The sequence below is a fragment of the Argentina anserina genome, chromosome 1 (assembly GCF_933775445.1).
Source record: "Argentina anserina chromosome 1, drPotAnse1.1, whole genome shotgun sequence".
NCBI classification, from domain to species: domain Eukaryota; kingdom Viridiplantae; phylum Streptophyta; class Magnoliopsida; order Rosales; family Rosaceae; genus Argentina; species Argentina anserina.
Genome location: NC_065872.1, coordinates 11,597,344 through 11,617,953, shown reverse-complemented (window position 1 = coordinate 11,617,953; position 20,610 = coordinate 11,597,344). Strand labels below are relative to the sequence as shown.

At 36.0% G+C, this 20,610-nt stretch overlaps 3 protein-coding genes across 3 annotated transcripts in view; 1 reads left to right on the top strand and 2 right to left on the bottom strand.

The window, feature by feature from the left end:
- The window catches only part of LOC126788398 (lanC-like protein GCL1), a 252,730-nt gene that overhangs the window by 35,560 nt on the left and 196,560 nt on the right, over nt 1–20,610 (bottom strand). The gene's annotated exons all lie outside the window — the stretch shown is intronic.
- LOC126787735 (uncharacterized) lies at nt 1,988–9,945 on the top strand. The gene is made up of 14 exons (XM_050513670.1): nt 1,988–2,272; nt 2,765–2,841; nt 4,025–4,183; nt 4,880–5,093; nt 5,737–5,823; nt 5,933–6,072; nt 6,191–6,271; nt 6,554–6,618; nt 7,112–7,284; nt 7,657–7,787; nt 7,879–7,963; nt 8,358–8,571; nt 8,748–8,848; nt 9,024–9,945. The coding sequence occupies exons 1-14, from the start codon at nt 2,105–2,107 to the stop codon at nt 9,507–9,509; spliced, it is 2,181 nt and encodes a 726-aa protein (XP_050369627.1). The 5' UTR covers nt 1,988–2,104; the 3' UTR covers nt 9,510–9,945.
- Nucleotides 10,540–11,459, bottom strand: LOC126789256 (uncharacterized). The gene has a single exon (XM_050515412.1). It carries the CDS (start codon nt 11,389–11,391, stop codon nt 10,861–10,863), a length of 531 nt encoding a protein of 176 aa, XP_050371369.1. The 5' UTR covers nt 11,392–11,459; the 3' UTR covers nt 10,540–10,860.

Sequence of the window (20,610 nt, the reverse complement as noted above, 5' to 3'; positions counted from 1 at the left end):
TTTACTATTGCAGCAAACGAGTTGGTAACTACAATCTTGAACATCTTGAGCGACGCTGCTGCAATAGCATCTTGAACATCTTCACTACCAAAACAAATGTTAATACCATCAACACAATCAGTAATGGATCTGCTGAACAGATAACTCATGGGCTCAGGGTTATGCAATGTAGTTTAATTTTGTACAAATAAAAAAAGTTGAACTTCGTTTAAGCCATGTCTAACTTTGTTCTGGGTGATCATGTAACTAACAGATGTTTGTGCCAGACACTTACACTGCTGGGCTGTAAATACATCTCAATTGTTTTTGGTGGATGAAGTGATCCGTTCTGGGTGCAACGGTGCAACTCACATAAGGAAGCCGACTTAGCTTCAGATTTTCCTTTTTGTTTTTATAACTACGTACATTGATGTAGCTCTCTGACTGCAGTTATCTTGTGGGTGAATCTGAACTATGTATAAGAGTTTTATGTAGTAGTGTACCATTATCTAGTTTGCCGATGAATTGTTATGGCCGGTGTTCCTAGCATTGGTTGGATATTTGGTCTGGAATCTGCAACTATCATAGTTTGAAATAATGAATTGTTATGGCACTGTGTCAATTAAGTAAAAGTCTAATTGTACGTGTTGTACCTAAAACAAGATAGTTCTGAAAATTAGCTTCTATTTAAACAATTTGTTTCTCTTACCCGCCAAACTGAAACAAAAGAATATGGCGTGATTGGAGATATGGAATTGTGTCACACTATTTATGGGAGTCTTTTCAATTAGAACCATCTTGGTAAGGACTAGTTGAAGACCAAATAGATTCACCAACTTTTCGATTTTATATTCAGATCTCGATCGTTTTATTTGTAGATATATATGAGTGGATCATCCTTGTATATTTTTATTTAAATTGAAAATCGTTAAGACATTCATAAATGTGATTTACTCATTATGAACTTGAACGGTTCATGTTTGATAATTTGGTCAATTCACTAATTTGATCTACTTTGATACCTTAACTATTACTAAATTGGCTGAAAATTTATACAAGTAATCTATTGATATATACCTAAAATCTAAACGTTTAAGATGAAAAAATATAATTGAAAATTATGTCTAATTAACAATTAAGTCTTTGGTCCTAAACTAGTTCTCAACAAAATGATCCTCGTTGGAAAAACTCCCCACTATTTATATGCGATTACAATAGTGAGTTGAGCTCAAGATCATCCAGGCAGGGGAAAATGTGGGTGTCAATTAATGTCATACTCCTACTGTGACAATACAGAGGCCTATGTGCGTGCATTGTGTGAAAAAATATATAGGTGAACCAAAATCCACATCTTTTTTCATTTTTTTTTTGGGTGAAAAAAGACATATGTTTCATTGTTTTAATAGAATTTCAAATAGGCTATTGAAAGAAACTAAAGTTGTGTTGGGCATCATTGTCCAAAACAATTTATGTTTTACAAACTCATTTATAAACTTAGAAACGCATTTGATATACATTCGGTGAGAGTATTTAAAAAACATATAATAAGATAATTAGAATACACCATAGAATTTAATCATGAACTGCATTTACTTGATGAAGAGTCTTACTCAGTAATAGATTCATTATCAATCATATTTTCGACAATGATCAAAGAGTTTGCAGGTTGAATACAAACCCGTCCTTTATGAATCATAGGCGAAGGGGTGATCGATATTCATGACCTACATTTATTTAACTTCGGGCATGTAGATCGTCTTTGTTCTTTTTGGGACGTAACCTCCTTGTAACTTAGTCTCGAGGATTATTAATTTGTGGACTTCTAAACAAACCCTCCACCAGCGTCGCCGTACCCGGCAGAGCCTTTCAGATCCGCACCGCCACGTCGACGTCTCTCCTGACGTGGCTCCCACAAACAGCCCAAACAAAAAAAAAGCCCAAAACCCATCACCGATTAAATAAAAAGCTTTTACGTGCTTGTCTACCCTCCTTTTTCTTTTCCCGGCAACCGAAAAAACCAAACTTCGGGTGGCTCCCCAAAATCCACAGCGATCGGGTCTCGCCGGATCCACCCCGACCCGTTTAACCCCCTCCCGGCTGACGACGTCGTTTTCGGGCTTAGAAGATGTGGGTGTTCTACCTGATCTCGCTGCCCCTGACCTTGGGGATGGTCCTGATCACGCTCCGCTACTTCGCCGGCCCGGAGGTCCCTCGCTACGTCGCCCTCACCGTCGGATACACCTGGTTCTGCTCTCTCTCCATCATCGTCATTGTCCCCGCCGACATCTGGACGGTACTCCCTTTCATCTCCCTTTCCGATTTCACCGACCTTCATTTAGGGATTTTTATGTGTGAATTGGTCCGATTAGGGTTTTGATTTCATGAATTACTAGGTTTTTGAATCCATGGAAATGCTTTTTGCTTCGTTTGGGTGAAGAATATTTAGCTACTGGTTTTAGTTCTTCAGGAAAAATCACTATGCAGCTAAGTTCTGTTCTTGTTTTAGGTTCAGTAGCTTATTCTATAGTAGCTAGAAGTTGTGCGATTCGGTTCGAAACAAGTGATTGAGTCTAGAATAATGGAAATGCTCCATATAAATTGGCGTAGACGGGAAAAAATCATTTGCATTGGTTGAAAATTGCGTTTTCCCAGCTTTAGGGAGCGATTATCGGCGGTGTTTTATGTACTTGTTCAAGAAGTGATATATTCGTAAGCATTTGTGCATGGAGTGATAGTTGGATTTACGAAATTACGACTGTCCCTAATTCTTTTGTTAAATGTGCAGGCGATAAATCATGTTGAGAGTGGAGGGATTTCTTTCTTTTGGGGATGGTCCTATTGGAGTACATTTTTGCTAACCTGGTATGTAGGATAGAAACTCTTAGACTGTTTTCGTTGGCCTCCTTTTATTCATCTTTCTGTACCTGCTGAATGCATTTCAAGTATTTGAGTTAATATATCATCCGACTGTTCTCTTCCTATCTTTTAGTTGGGGCACTTAGGTTATATATTGGTTCTTAAGTCCTGTGCCCAATGTCTCATTTATATGAAATAGAAGTGACTGACAAGGTTTAGGCCATTCTGTTATTCCTTAACGAAATTAATGTGTTATTGCTATGCCACCCTTGTACCTGTGCAATCCGAACTTTTTGATCCTACCAGTTCAGTGGTCCTTAAATAAAAGAGAAGTTTTAAATACACACCCATAAACTCTTGATACACACCCCTATCATTCAATAATTCAAATAACATTTTGCATGTATGTTGAATGACCAAAATAGGTACATGTAATAATTCAGAAAATTAAAAACAAATTAAATTATCAAAACTAAGAATTTATTTTTAGAAACAATTAAAATAAGAAAATTTACAGGGAAATTTAAATTAGTATATATTTTGATGGAAAATTAAGTGGGAGATTCAAACAATCAATTCATTTCTTAATTTTCACCGAAAAAGATCATTTTTATTTTTACAGTCCCAAACAAGGTAATTCATGAAAAAGATTATGATTTTTCATCATTCATTAAATTTCATCTTCATACATTCTTAATAAAGAAATGTTCATCTTCTTCAAATAATCAATTCATCAATTTCTCTTAAATAATTTATATATATATATATATTCTTCATGTTGTTTATCATTTTTATGGTTAAAGAATTTGAAAAAAAAACAATTACAATCTATAATGATTCGTAAGAACAAACAAGAATCGATATGAACATCTTTGCGATGTTAATATATATATTAATATACTAATCACTGTAAAAAGTAGCCTTATATATCCAAATAATGACGTATTTTGTGATTTTTTACTTCAAGGGTATTTTAGGTTTTTTATGTGGTGTATTTAGTAAAAATATTGGAATGAGAATTGAAATAGGTAGTGTAGTAAGTATGGGTGTGTATTAAGAGATTTGTGGTGTGTATTTAAAACCTCTCTAAATCAAAATTGCCAATCAGTTTATATACGAGTTAAGAACTTGATTTAGAGCTAAATGATGCAAAATTTCTGATATTTCAAATTATGTTATTTCTGAGCAGGACTGTGGTGCCCCTTATTCAGGGCTTTGAAGATGCTGGAGACTTCACCATGACAGAGAGATTGAAGACTAGTGTACATGTTAACTTAGTCTTCTATCTAATTCTTGGAGCTATTGGCTTCATTGGACTAATTCTACTCATAATGATGCACAAACATTGGTTTGTTTCTGTCCTTGAATCAATTAATTATAGTAATGTGGATATCAGTTTCTTCTTACCTTCAAGCTGCCCAGGGAAAATAATCCAAGTTGTTAGATTCTTTTATTCAAACTGCCCTAGATTCTTGGCATGTATGTCATAATGGTTAACTTATTGTCCATCTAGCTATGTGCTTTGCGTGCGGAGATGTTGTTATCGGTATATAGGTATTGCACATCGTAACCGGAATGAACAGTATTAAGAGCACTTGGAAGTTGGACAAATTTAAGTGAGAGCACACGTTGGAGTGACCCATCTAATAAATTTTTTCATGCATGTGGTGCACAGACCTTGATATTCAAAAACTCCATTCTCCATACAAGCATAAATTAGACATATACTGAGAATCTCAAGAGTGCATGCTATAATGTCTTCATTTTCTCCTTGTTAGCCATAGCTTGTGTTCAAGTGTTGCAGTTTTAATGGAAAATACCTTTTTCTGTTCTCAATAGTGTATGACAAATAACCATTTCTTGTGACAAATAACCATTTCTTGTGGTGGTAATAATCAATTTGACTGAATTGTACCATAAAAATAGATTAGTACAGTGTGAATGAGATGACAAAAATGTGCTTATGATTACAGTATACGATGTTGCATTCACTCCTCCAAGTCCTTTTGTCATCTAAAATTTGTTTCGCTTGCTTTATTGGCAGGAGTGGAAGTCTTCTAGGTTTTGCCATGGCTTGCTCCAACACTTTTGGACTTGTTACAGGAGCATTTCTTCTTGGCTTTGGTTTGAGTGAAATTCCAAAGGGTCTTTGGAGAAATGCAGATTGGACCACTCGTCAGAAAGTTCTTTCTCATAAAATTGCTAAAATGGCCGTCAAACTTGATGATGCTCATCAAGAACTCTCAAATGCTATTGTGGTGAGTTGTTCATTCAGTTTCCTGTTATGTATTAACTATCAAAATTTGCAAATTACATGGTCATTTTTTTATCTGTCTTTATTCTTATCATTTACTATCGTTTTGAAGTTGTAATTGTGTCACCATTGTTGTTTACCTTGCTGTGAGTGGAATTTGAGTACAAGGTAGGGGTGGTTACTTCTACTGCCACTATGGCATGCTCTACTAGGCAATCTTGGTTCCGTCTTGTATTATGGTTGAATTAGTTCAATATTGTCAACCCAATCTGCCCTGGTTTTTATATGGCTAGATCCCCAAAAAAAAGAGGATTTGAATTATGGAAATTCATAACTTAGCTCCACAGCAATATGAAATCCCATCTCTTATGACTGCAATGCATGGACATGTATTTACTCTTTAAGTCCAACATACTATGTATTTATGACCTTTTGAAATTGCATGTCTTTTCCCTTGTCATTTGACTTTATTAAGCCTTCCTTTCTTGGTAAGCATGCATGAATAGTTGGTCTTATTGTTATAGTAAACTGTTCTACAGCATTTTGTTAGGAATTCATTGGTATGTTTTATATTTCACTAGAAACTGATTGAACTGTCTTGTCAGTTGCGAAACTTTTTTAACTAAATTGACTGACTTCTTCTGTAGGTCGCCCAGGCAACATCTACTCAGATGTCCAAGCGTGATCCTTTAAGACCTTACATGGATATTATTGACAATATGTTAGCTCAGCTGGTATATTTTTATGCACCTTGAAAGTTGAAAAAAAGTTTCAATTATCAAATTTCAATACTTTCATAAATGATTCTCTTTGTAAATTTTGGACTCTGATATTGACACGCAGTTTAGAGAAGACCCATCTTTTAAACCACAAGGTGGCAGATTAGGCGAAAATGATATGGATTATGATACTGATGAAAAATCAATGGCGACACTTCGGCGTCATCTTCGAGGAACCAAGGAAGAGTATTACCGGTACAAAAGGTAAGTTCATTCTATGTTTGTACATCTTCAGTCTTCACAATTATGGCTTGTCAGGACCACTGTGTTTGTAATTTCATTCGATGTGATAGTCTCTCAAGTTTTGTGATTGTTTGTGCAGTGAGTATATGACCTATGTTACAGAGGCCCTTGAACTTGAAGATACAGTAAAGAATTATGAACGCCGCAGTTCTACTGGATGGTATGCCTTTGACTTTTTCCCATCATTCTGTATCCAATCAATTCATTAGGTACATACAGACATCTCCTCTAGTGACTTTGATTGATTGTCAATCTGGATCACAAGTTTGAATAATCCTCTTGATGAATATGTTATGCCAACAGTCTCACAATATGATATAAGACATCTAACAGGGAACTTATTTTTCCTGCCTCTCGTTTCTTCATAATTTTAATTTTAGTATTTTTATCAGAAGGAAAATGAAAAGACTTTAATGACCTTTCATTTGCATATTTATATCAGGAAATTCGTTTCAAGTTTCAGACCTACACGATCTGGAAGATTTGGACCTTCTATCGATACAATAGGTAATAATTAGAATATTAGATGCATGAACTCACTTGCTTCAAGTGTTGTTGTCAAGGAACATGAGGAAATTTGGCACTTATGAAAACCAGATCGATTTCTTCACTTCTGTCTCAATATATTAATGGGAACATGGGAAGACAACACTTTCTATTGTTTCTGCTTACCTGATTGTACAAAAGGCACACCCTACATAATAACCCACATTGTAACATAGGTGAATATATGATAATAATTTTGAAGAGTATATTGCTATTGCATTCGGTTGACCTGATGTTCCAATGCTTTATACTTTTTTTGTTGCTTTAAACCGACCAAGCTATATCTTTCTTCTTCTTTTTTTTGGAATAAATCAATATCTATCTATATCTTTCTTTAATTGGAAGGAATTACTATATGATGTTCTGAACCTCAACTTTTATATTGTAGCATTTTATTTTGCATATTAGACCTGGAAACTCCAAATTTTGATCAAAACAATGGTTGCCTTTGCAGAATTCTTGTGGCGCTGTATAGTTAGAAAACAACTTGAGAAAGTTTTGGCTATTCTACTTGGTATCATTTCAGCTGCAATTCTTTTAGCTGAAGCAACTCTACTTCCTCGGGTTGATCTATCTCTTTTCTCAATCCTTATCAATGCTGTTGGAAAGCAAGAGGTTCTTGTGCAGGTAAACTATAGTCATTTTTTCATGTGCAAGTGTTTATGTTTAGGCGACCTTAAACACTTTGTTTATTTGGTGTATGTCAATTTCTTTTAATTGTTTGATGGTTTATATTATTCACCCACATTTCATTGCAGTGCCCAACACACTGTTCAGGGTGATATATTGATTGAATATATGTTGAATTGTTGGTAGGATCATATCCAAATCTTTGTGAAAAAATAGCATATATAAATTTGAAGAGGATTATTGCATATCCACATCATCATAGGTGCATTGCTCCTTTTTTTTTCTTTAACATGTATCCTGTCTCCAGATTTGGGAGATGATGTTTCCTCTTTACCTAGCTCACTGTTGTAATTTTGTTGATTTATTCAGGTATTTGCTTTTGTTCCTCTGATGTATATGTGCATCTGCACATATTATTCATTGTTCAAAATTGGCATGTTGATGTTTTACTCATTAACACCCAGGCAAACAAGCTCAGTGAACTTGCTTATGATTTGCTCGTACGTTCTGATCTTGGCTTTAGTTTCACACTTGAAGACTTCTTACTCATCTTTTGTTAGAAAAAGTACTTATGTTCGTTGCATCTGTTAGGATGGTCGCTCGTTATGCTCCTCCAGTTTCTTACAACTTTCTCAACCTCATTCGGCTTGGTGATCAAAAAACTATATTTGAAAAGGTAAAGCTACAAGTTGGTAAAGTGTGGTTACATGTGCCCAAAAAATGTATGTACACAGAATATTATTTATTCCCTTGTGAGCACCATATTTCACGACTGTTTTTATCACCTTTTCAAATACAATCTTTTCTTATACATATTCATGTTCTATTTATCAGAGAGGATTCTGTTTTAATAATTATAATTTAATGTTGTGTTCTTATTAGAATTTCCATTTCAAATAGTGAAATGATGTTGTATTATTGTCTAGCTTTCTAATGTTGTTTTCATTGGCATTCTCATTACTGATGTTCTAGTGTATGTTGGCTTTGGCCTTTCATATCATCTAATATGAGTTTTTTTAAGTTACAATTAATCGTAGTATTGACTATTTTTCTATGGTGTGGATCTACAGAAAATGGGGAACATTGATCAAGCAGTCCCATTCTTTGGGAGTGAGTTCAACAGAATCTACCCACTTATCATGGTTATATACACCCTGCTGGTTGCTAGCAATTTCTTTGACCGCATAATTGATTTTTTTGGGAGTTGGAAGAGATTTAAATTTCAAACCGAAGTTGATGATACAGATGGTTTTGATCCATCTGGATTGATAATTCTTCAAAAAGGTTAGCAATAACCGTAATCTGCCTTTAGAATTCCTAGACTTAGGTATTCACTTATGACATATGTGAATATGAAAGATAATCTTTTTCCCATTTGGTTATGGATAAACACCATTTGGAATACTTATAAGTTATAAATCAAGTAATATGCATGTATTTATTAACTAGTTGTTTTTCAGAACGGACTTGGATGGAACAAGGTTGCAAAGTGGGGGAGCACGTCATTCCCTTGGCTAGGAATTTCAATGGTGCGGATGTCGAGACTGGCAGCAACATCATGGTACACATTTTTTTCGTACTTGATATTTGCATTAACCAGTGACAATTATCTGACATATTGAAAACATCTTTTTCTCTGTCCATACACTTTATTTTCTCCTTCATATGCTACTGTATATTGGACAATGGGGCTAGTGGTACATGTTGTCATTTAACCTTAATGGTGAAACTTTCAGGAAATGAAAACGACAACTAATTTAATAACTGATTCTGGAAGTGGAACCCCTTCAAAGTCGGTGAAAGAAGAATCTCGTAGATATAGCTCGAGTAAAGAAGCCATTTCAAGCAAGTATGCTGCCATTAGAGAGCAGAGCAGACGAGGGTCGTTCAATAAAAATCCTGTGGAGAAGAATATTATTGCTTCCACCAAGGTCTCATTACTTGATGCAGCTAACCCTGATAACGCTATAGACGGGTCGCCTAGCGGCTTGGCCTCAAAGTGGGCATCCATGAAAAATGGTTTTCAAAATTTCAAAGCCAACATAGCAGCCAAAAAATTTATTCCCTTGCGCCAAGTTCAAGATACTGTAGATATGTCACATGGTTCTTCTTCCGAGTCTCTTGATGATATATTTCAGAAACTGAAACGGCCGTCCTTAGATCATGCGGGCTATGGTGATGAGGATGAAGATGGCATAGAAGTGCTTCGACCTGGTAGATGATATTTACTATCCGCATTGAGCGATGAACTTGTACAGGTCCTACCGTGGGGGCTGATTTCATATGCTGGCACCAGAAGTTTGGCTGGTTGGATCCTTCAAGAGAAGTTTTGAGCCTCGTAGGATATGTTGTGATACTGATACCACATACTTTTAGCAGCAGCTAGTTGAAGGACTCGGACATTCTGGCAGGGATATTAGAATATTTCATTGATAATGTAAAGGAGAAGATGGCGGGTGTGGAATGTTGTATCTGAATTATACGTGTAATATCATTTGTTGCCATATGTTCCTCCAATTATTGGCAACCTTGGAATCGATTGAACATTTGAGCAGAATGCTCTTGAAGTTTGATGGGGATCTTTATTCTTCACTACCCAATTTGCTTAAGCAGAAAATGAATAATTGAATATAATATAAACCCATGATTGATCGGATATATGTGATAGAAGAGCTTAATTCGAGACGGTTTAATATTTCAGTCAAACAAGCATAGATTGAACCTGGATCAAATTAAAATGTCGACAACCAAATTATTCCCACATGGTATATACGGATTGGTTAAGAAAAGAAAATCAATCAAATTGATATGACCAAAGACCAAATGAGGCATGACCTCGTGGTTCAAACACAAGGCCATTTCAAATCAAATTAGCAATCATACATTCACACTTGGCTGCAAACAATTTTCTGATTTGATGCATGGAGCCAAAAGAGGCAAGAAAAAATTCAACCACCAACTTCAGAAGCAGTCTAAGGCCTAATTATATATACCAATCAACTCCTCCACCTCCTATTTGAGACATTATGTCATTGCTCAATAATCTGTTATACGCAATTACGCATCTGTTAGTTTTTGCAACATTCGAATACATACACAATAATCCAATTTGTTTTAAATTTTCAATCACGCATTCACAGTACACGAACTTTGACTTACATCCCGGGCACCTCAATCCTGATTAGTATCACTACCTAAATGTTGTTATTTAGCTAGCTACTCGAAAATCAAAATTTAGTCACAGAAGTAATCAAACTTGGCAGAAACAGACTAATTAATCAATAATACCACATTTGAAAAATTAAGAGTACCTATCACTCGCGGGGTTGAATCTGACAGTAAATGAAGAAATCTTATTCACATAGATTGTGTTACAGCAAAGATTAATCCCCTCAAACTGTACAATTCACACAAAAATCTCCATTACTTTCAAATCGAAATTTCATATCAATCTTATGATCATGAAAGAAGAACAGATGGAACATATATACTACAAAGATTTCTTTGAAACGAAACTACTCACGTAAACTAGTATCTACTCTACTAGGGTTCTTTGTTCCTCTTGAATCTTGATCATCTTAGAGCAATCTTGGAGTGCTTCAAAACCTGCTTGGTCTTCCTCCCCGTCCCCTTAATCAGCTTCGACCAAAACCCTCGTTTCTTCTTCCCGCTCTTCATCACACCCTGATCTCCAAAGCTATGACTCCCGCCACTTTTCGTAACCACCGCAACCGATCTGCTCTTCTTCATCAACCCATGATGCTCTCCACCCTTTGTCCCATTGCTGCTAAACATGAACGATACCGAACGGCCCATCACCTCGGAGGCGTTGCGCCGGTGGAGCCCTCGACGACCGGGATTGCTCACCGGAGGAGAAGCGCGCGGGGAGATGGAGGCGGAGGTGTAGTTAGAAGAAGAGCGAGAGTGGATTGGGAGGAAGCCGTAGCCTAAGAAATCCGCAGTTACTTTAACGTCGGAGAAGGAGGGAGGAGCGTAGAGCTGAGAGAGCTTTTCACTAAGACATGTCGAGCAGACGGCGCCGGGGAACTGCTTCACTTCCGGGTGCTTCTTGCAGAGTCCTCTCTCTGATTCTGACCATCCCATTTTTGGTTTTGGTTTAGATGTTTGGTTTCTCTGTGTGTATCAATAATGGTTGTTTTGATTTTAGTTTTCTTGATTCTCTGTTGGTGTGCAACTATTTATAGGAGAGGGAGAGAGTTGTTCCCGTTTTGTCTACGAATAGAGGCACACGCACGCATGGGAGGTTTTAAGAAAATTCCATTCTATGTAGGCCGAATGACAAATTTGGTTTAGTTACTTGAATACCCTTTTTCATTTCTTTTCCTATTACCAAATTTGAAGCCCAATATATTTTGTACATGTATGCTAACCTAAGAAAAAAAAAATCTAGTATGTATTTGCGAGTTGCACACAACTTAAGAAGAAGAAGAAGAAGAGGCGCGCGAATGTGTGATATGCCGATCTCCACTACTACTCGCCTGCTCCAGTCCTCCACCACACTCCTTCGGTCCTCCCACCTTCACAGATCGTAGTCTACAGTCTCCACTACTGCTCGCCTACTCCAATCCTCCGCCATACTCCCCCGGTCCTTCCACCCTGACAGTCACAGATGGAGTTGCGACACCAACACAGAAGAAGAGGCCTGAGATGGCGACTGATTTTTTGGCTTAGGGAATTAGGGCGATCCGCCTTCTTTATCTAATCATCTTCACTCAACTTTCAGCTTTTCAGGTACTATCTAATTGACCGATTCTCCATCGATTTCACATGGATTAGTTCTCTGATTTCAGTTCGCATTGTCAAAAAAAAATTTCCTTCAACCAAATTTGAAGCCTTCCCTAAAATTCAATCCTAGATCCGCCCTTGATTTCATGTCTTGTTTATCAAGATAGAGATAGTCTATTTGACAATAATCACAAAAATGTTCACATGGTCACTAACTAGAGATTAATGCTCAACCATTTTTGAATGTAAATTTGATGGTGGAGGGAGTTATTTTTAAGTAAAGTACGTGGGTGTTATGATGCTAACCGTGTGAAAAATACTCATTAATTAGTAGTCTTATGGGAGGTTATAATTTTGTAACAATTTAACGCTCGAGATTACTGTAATCTCATCTAAAGGAGAGGCGATGATGCTGATCATGGACATATACGATTGTTTTCTCAATTGGTTAAGAGTTCACTTTTCTTTCACCATTATATATACATTGGTGAAACATCAATGTGCTTTGTTTAATTTTACTAATAGTTCTCTTATGTTTTATGAGCACCAACTGGTTGTCAAATGTTAACTTGCAATGCTGGTGAAAAAACATACATAAAACACGGTAAACCTTTTGACACCACAAAACTCTCGGCATCATTGTTCCTGCAAAACTCAGTTTAGGGTACCTAATTCGCATGTTAACCATGTACTTGAAAATATTTCTCCAATTTATTGAGGTATGTTGAGATCACCTCACATTAGTCATTCAATAGTAGTAATAATAAAAAAAGTTGAGATCTCTAAAAAGTAAAGAGAAAAACAAAGTATGGAAAAAGTAAACATTATTCTTAATTATTCGCACGGGTCTCTTCCTTTATGATTTTCCTTACACTAATAATAATAATTTCATATATGAGTATCTAACTTTTTTTTACTAAGTACGATAAATAATATATTATATAGAATCTGTTGTGAGTTGAACTCATGACATCTCATTTACAAACATAGATTTAAGTTATTAGACCAAATAATATGGGGCTAACATCTAATTATCAGACTCCAAACTCTGTTTCAAACAATAATCCATAAAAGTTTTACTATTACATGAGGGATACATTTGTCCTTTAGCTCTGGATTGAGCTGTGTGCTGATGAGGAATGAGAACACAGCTGGACTTTGGGTAGAAGAAGACGCAAAACAATGGACGGTCGCCATGCCAATTAATACAGAACGGAGAAAGGGACCCACCATCGGATGGACTACGTGCTGTGGGTGGTGGTGGCTAACGAAATACAGGCGCCGACGACGGAGTTTCGCTCTGATGGGACGACGGTGCACGTGGATGACCAGTACACGCGTCTCGAGCCAAAAGCATTTAGCACGAGTTGGGAATCGGATTGGGATTCCCATTGCGGATGGTGTTCGGCCACACGTGGCGATTAGTAGTTGTACTACAACCACCATCACTAGCAACTAACTAATCACCCAATTAGGAATCTCTTATTCATTGGACTAGGTCATTTTCCCAGGGTGTCACAGTTGAGAGGTTTCAGAGCACGAATACAAATCTTGTAACAAAGACTCTTATAACGAAAACTCTTGTATAGGTAATTTAAGTCGATCGAACTTCAACGCCTGCCTAATTCATAAAACAGTCGATAACAATCTTGTAAATTGTAATGGTGACTCCTGAAAAATTCGACATGCACCTACTGAAGAACTTACTGCCCACAATGTTGTTAATCGTGAATCTCTTTCACGTACTTGTAAGATTATTTTGTAAAGAATTTTGTATAGATAATGTAAATTGATCGAACAGATAGAGACAATATATATGACACTATGTCGACCTAATGCTAGAGATGAAGACTATATATTATAGTAAAAGCTAGCCATTGTTCTTGATAAGAAAGCTTTGTAGAGGGTATCATCACTAGTGAACCTGACCTCATGTTTATTGTCAACCTCCTCATGGACCTTACTACCTATCGTACGTGCGCGTAGCTAGTCATGAATCATGAATTTACAAGTCGTTGTTTGACAATTAGACATTTGTTGTTGGGGATAATTTTTCACAACTCTATTAATTTTCACACAAATTCTATGTATTTTATAGATGAATAAAAATGACACAATGGCTTTCCTTGTCATCTTTTTTTCATTTCTTTCCTGTTGTTTTTCTTGGTTATCATCATCTGCATAACTTCGAAGTATTTTACCATAGTCATAACCTCCACTAAAATACTTTCGGAAAAAGGAAAAAAAAACCTACACTAAAATAATAAATGACGACGGGTTTGTCAACAACAGATCTCCCTATAACATATAACATAAAATATAAGATATAAGATATATAATGTTGTTAAAAAATAGTTAACTAGAACCAAATGCAATTATCTTTGAATTGAAGTTGTTATACACTAGGATCAATACTCGATATATATATATATAGTCTCTATTTAGAGTGAAGCTTCACTCTGAAATTACAGAGTAAAGTTCAAATTTTGACACACTTTTCGGTCAATTTTTTTCACCATAAACGATTCAATATTTAGGTATGCTATTCAAGATAATCTCTATAAAGTTTCTCTAATTCAGACATCATTAAGGTATTGAAATTAGATTAAATCAATGAATGAATTAAAACTGTTCAACGTGAACCGTTCATGTAAATCTCAATTTTGAAAGCTCAAACCATTGTCATATTCGATGAAACTTTGTAGAGATGATCTTGAATAACATACCTAAATATTGAATTGCTTATGGTGAAAACAATTGACTGAAAAGTGTGCCAAAATTTGAACTTCACTCTGTAATTTCATAGTGAAGCTTCACTCTGCATAGAGACTATATATATATATATATATATATATATAAATACATCTCATCACTATTTTTATGTCTTCTTTATTCTATTGTAATTTGTTGTTTCAAAGTAGGTGTAGGATGTCTCGTGATAGAATAGCAATTCACTAATTATATATATATACGGAATTTTTCAGGTACGGAGGTCCGTACCTTAAGCTAAGGTACGATTTTCATTTTTATCAACTTTTTGATTGAGTTTTCACATTTCCACCGTCCAATATCTAGGTTATAATGTATAGATCATCTCCACAAAATTTCAGCCGATTTTATGATCGTTAAGGTATCAAACTAATCAAAACCAATGGACGTATTGAATTTGCCGGACGGTGATGGAATCAGGTGAAATTTTGTGGAGATGATCTATACATTATAGCCTAGATATTTGACGGTGGAGATGTAAAAACTCGATCGAAAAGTTGGTCAAAAATGAAAATCTGTTCCTTAAGCTAAAATAAGGGTCTCCTTACCTGAAAAGCCCCGCATATATATATATATATATATATATATATATATATGTTTAGAAACCCCTGAAAAAGACTGAAATAAACTATAAAGATCAGGAAACTTTGAATATATAATTGGAATTTAGTTTTCATACTCTATTGATACGGGCAGCATTTGTCACAAGACTAATGATAAAGAATTGTAGGCCAATCTTATCGCAAAGATATTGCTTTGAATCCTATATAAACACTAATCAGCTAACTAGCATGCCAGTTTTTTTTTTATCAATAGCATGCCAGTTTTGATAGCCAAATAAGGTTGTTATATATATAATGTTGAAACACGAGGCCTTAAAATGTGTTCCATATTATTATGCGAAGAAAATCTATTACTTGTTGAAACCTTATGAGTTCAAAGGAAATTTAAAACCAATTTTCATCAGGAGAATGTTTCATGTTCTCCATTATAGATCTGTAGTGGTTTCAAAAAAGACAAGCAAATAATAATTATATAGAACTACAACAACAGATTAGCACAACTACTACTCTAGAAAATTGAAACTTAAAAGTGACAAGGGAACCACAACTTTGACTAATTCACTATAAATTGGCTCTCTATCTTGTCCACCTCCTATACTTTTTGATCTGAACTATTATGCAAAAACAAATCACATAACTCTGTTAACTAGTCCAAAATTCCAAATGCATTCTAGCTTGAAATGGAAGAGGTTCCCCTGTATTCCTATTTCGCTATCAATATCAATGCAACAAGAAAAAGATACAAGCAAGGAGGAAAGAAGTCAAAGAACGCCCTGAAAAATCACTACTATGTACACCCAATCTCGATATCTGTACGATATACAGATATCTTCATCTGTAAGCTCATAATGGATCATCATCAACAATTCCACACGCACATGAGTTGACATGTATATATAGCTTCTAGTCTTCAACCACAAGAAATGATCCCTAGTTCAAATATATAAGATGGGAAATTGTAATAGAAGCCCAAGCCCATAATCATTGAAACGTAAACCGGGATTCCGGGAAATGCGTTTGGACCAGGCAAGTTTCAGATTTCAGTAACCCAGCCAACCCCTAGAAGTGTTTGCTCCCGAGGCCCTGACACTTCATTTTTCCAATTTTGGCTGTTAAAAAACACATCATTTTGCATCACACTCAAAGATTCAGATGATAAATAAATCCAGAAGAACTAGGAGTTGTTTAAAACATTGAACTCAATTCACAGACATAATTTCTCTTCATGCTTCAACTTGTATAGTTTTTTACCATTAGTGTTGGGATGGATCTGGTGTTTTATATATGCTAACTCCATAATGTCATGTTTCCAGCAGGTTAAGTATCTTTTTATTCTTTTATGACGATGATTCTGCTCTAAGCTCATGGTGAAAAGAAATTTCAGTTCAAACAAAACGGGGCTGTCCTTAGGCATATGGGGCCTGGGCGTATAGACCCTAAACAACGGAGTCTCGAGAATTTTATAAATGATTATACGAATAATTTTTAGTGAGTCCAACTCGCAACTACGCACTTACAGAAATGAAACTCTTATATACAACTGACAAATAATATATTTATTTCAAAGTCTCCAATATACAAATTTCTCAATACCGGCCATGAACCCCCTCCAAATAGCGGGCAAGCTCAAGGTGGTTCTTAACCAGGAAGCAGATGGGATTTCCGGCATCATAGTGGAACGTTATCAATTTGATGGAAGACATGAAATTACAAGATATTGAAGCCATATTAAAACTTAAAAATAAAAGCACTGAGACTTTTAAGAATTGAAGAGCAAAATTTTAATTGGCCGAGTATCTCACGTTAGCAAAACAATTTAGGCTCAGTTTGACCCCGAGGTGATAAATACAAAAACAATTTTGATTTTGTTGCGACTTGTGACTACTGTCACTTGCGAAATTTAGTAACAGTGTTTGGTAAGTTGCTTCTTACTACGTATAACTCACCATATGAACAAAAGTTATGTCGGTTTCAAAGACCCTCCTAATATCTAAAGCCGATTACAACTATAAATAATGGACAAACACGACCCACTAAAGTTCCACATACAAAAACTCAAAAACAAAACCCACACCGTACGAGCTGGAAATTGATTTTGTCACCTCCAATCAAACTACACTGGGAAAACAAAATGACCAAGTGGTGGAAACAAAACTGGGCAACATGGGGCATTTAAAGATTAAAGACAATGATAAGGCACCTAAAATATAGCTTCTACATGGGGGAATTAATTATGACCTTCTTTTATACAGGGGCCATTGTACGTTTTTTCACCCAACACAATTGACAGGCTAAGTTATTTCTAAAGTTCATAATCACCTCGGGGCCAAACTGGCTGTTACCACAAAATTATGTAATCTACAAATATTTAAGGAACCTACTTGAAAGTTTAAAGCAAGCCGGCCATCTGAAGCATTGAAACTCATCAAACTTAATTGAATGAACATGAAGAAACCACCAATGACCAATCTCACACACACTTTGTAGTGTTCTATCCAAAACAGAGAGCAGTACGTGAACTGCAGTAGTAATTGACCGGAATAGAGATCGATCCCCAGAAAAAGGGCCCAGGACGTCTCTGCTCAGCTCAGCCCACAGTATAACATAAAGGACAAATGAACATGTAGAGCAGCCATATTCTAGCTAGCTAACTGGCTAAGCTCACTAGCCAAAGATAGAATTATCAAACCTGGAATAGAAAGGTTAAAAGAAAAATAAAAAACAAAGAATCAATATCGTGATATCTGTTATTTACAGCATCATGACGACCCAGATGGGCCAACTGTAGAACTTGTTTGAGCCCCATTACCCAAACAGAGCAATCGTTCAGAAATCTAGGAGGGTGTTAGTACCTCAGATCCGATCAGATGCACTGCTCCTAGGGATCTGTGCAGTTTCTGTGGTGCATGAGAACACAGAGTCGTCGTCGTCGTTCCCAGGAGTCCAACATGGGGGATGAACCAGTAAAAAAACAACTTGAGCAAAAACACAAATGAAACGACAGAAGATTGGGTGGGTGTTGAGCAATGTCAGATAACAGTGTCTCCCTCCGTGGGCCTGGTGGGCTATATGCATCTTTGCATGACTGACAGTTCTTTACGTGTATTAATCACGTTACTGTGCGAATCTGTCGTGTATATTATTGTGGTTATCGATCAGTTGCAAAGAAACAAAGTACTGTGCGCGCGGAAACCTGGAGAACACGTCCATGGCTATTTGGGAAAATCAAAAGGCAGATCGTCGACCACTCTTTTTTATCAATCTCTTTATGTTTAAAGTTACCGTTTTGATGTGACCTGATGATGAAGAGTGAGTGCTGGTGGGCACTAGCTACCATCCCACCCACCAACAATGAGAGTGTACGAGTTTACAGGGCCTCTCTCTCTCTCTCTCTCTCTCTCTCTCTCTCTCTCATAGTGACAATGCATGAAGGATCATTTTTTGTTTCTCGATTACAGAGTACTACTAACATCTGAAAAAAATTACATCACCAAGCTCCATGCGATCTTTTACTGCTAGCTGGATCTTACCACGATATGATTTTGCAATTTTTTTTTGTCAAGACGAATTTGCTTTGTGATTTCTTTTTTGTGAAACCCTTTTGTTTGCATACCTCCGAATCCCTTTGTTTTCCAATCCAAGCAGTAAAAAGTTTTTTTTGGGGGTAAATCCAGTCCATATCATACTTTCTCTTCAAATTTAAAGCGATGAGAAATTGATGTAAAGCGATGAGAAATCTATGTACTATGATTAGTGTGAAATGTACTAGCTTTGTGGGGTTTTAGCTACACTAATTTGTCTGGTATTGTATTAAAAGCCCTTAAGTATGTCATCTACGGTAAATATTCTATTGTGAGGACAATGCCCTAGCTATGCACCTACAGCCGTATGAGACAAATTCTGAGTAATAATCGATAGAACATGCCATGGGGATCAACACAATTCGTTAAATACTTCTCTTTATCTTTCTGTACCTAATTAAGATTTCTTTTTTGAAAGGGACCTAATTAAGTTATAGAAATCGAGTATACGAGTCCAGCTTACTCCAGAATCTTTGACATGAGCCAAATAAAACCAAGGGAAATATTGAATCTTATTTTCAAATGGATCGCATTTTTTTTTAACTTTGGAGTTAGTATGAGGTGGTGTGTCAGAGTGAGAGAAGGAAAAGCAATAATGAAGGAATATGTTGAGAACCAACCTAGGATCGGACGCCATGAGCTACTGAGATGTGTTTGTCTCTGACATTATACCATTGTTTTTAAAACGAAGCTTTCTTTTTTTGGACGAGAAGTTGAACATCACTCTTAAATAAGAACTTAAAAAAAAAAGTAAAATGTCCGCTGGATATTTCTAATTCATCAATTTTAATCGTACAAATTATTCAGATTTGCGTGAGGTGTTGATCAACAACATGCAAGCACAAATGCAATGCTTCACATGCGATCAAATGCCGTGCGCGACAGTTCTCTTGTTTATTTACAAATTCTGAGCGGAAAGATGTGTATACAATATGCAAATGATATAAAGCACACAAATGATATAGGACCTTCGTCCCACTCTTACATGGAGGTGAGACTTATCTCCATGCATGATTAGAAACTTGGAACTCGTAATAACAAATTTTTAACAAACCAAACAAGTATTTGGCTATTTGCTATGTTTTGTGTCGAAGAGCAAATGAAATTGAAAATGTTACGTATAGATCAGAAACATTTAAAAATAATCCGATGGAAGTGAAAACACTCTTAAAAGTCATGCATCATACTTAGAATCTAAGAAGCAAAATGGATTACGATCGGGAGCATTTACGATTTGATTAACATAAGTTTTCTTATCAAGTTAATTAACTAGCCCTGAATCTTTTGAGCTTGTCCGATCGGTTTGAGTAGAATTTTAGACTGAATCGTGATTGGTTTAGTAAGAAAACGTTTTACGTGCATGTTAGGACTAATTCAAACATTTTTTTTAATCATCTTTACAAAGAGCTTGCCTGACTTAGTGGCTCTAGCCGCTTAATTAGCCGAATCTAATTTAGCTAACTCATCTTAGTTCATTAATGATGTGATGTAATTAAGACAGCTTGGATGGTGACCTAAGTGATCCTTTCTTTTCAAATGACCTAGGCAATCCCATTTTTTCAAACATAGCTTTGATAAAAATATCAAGTATATGTGTCAAGAGCCATAGCCTCTCATTGTCATGATCCCCACTAAATATGGATATAAGAACCATACACAATAAA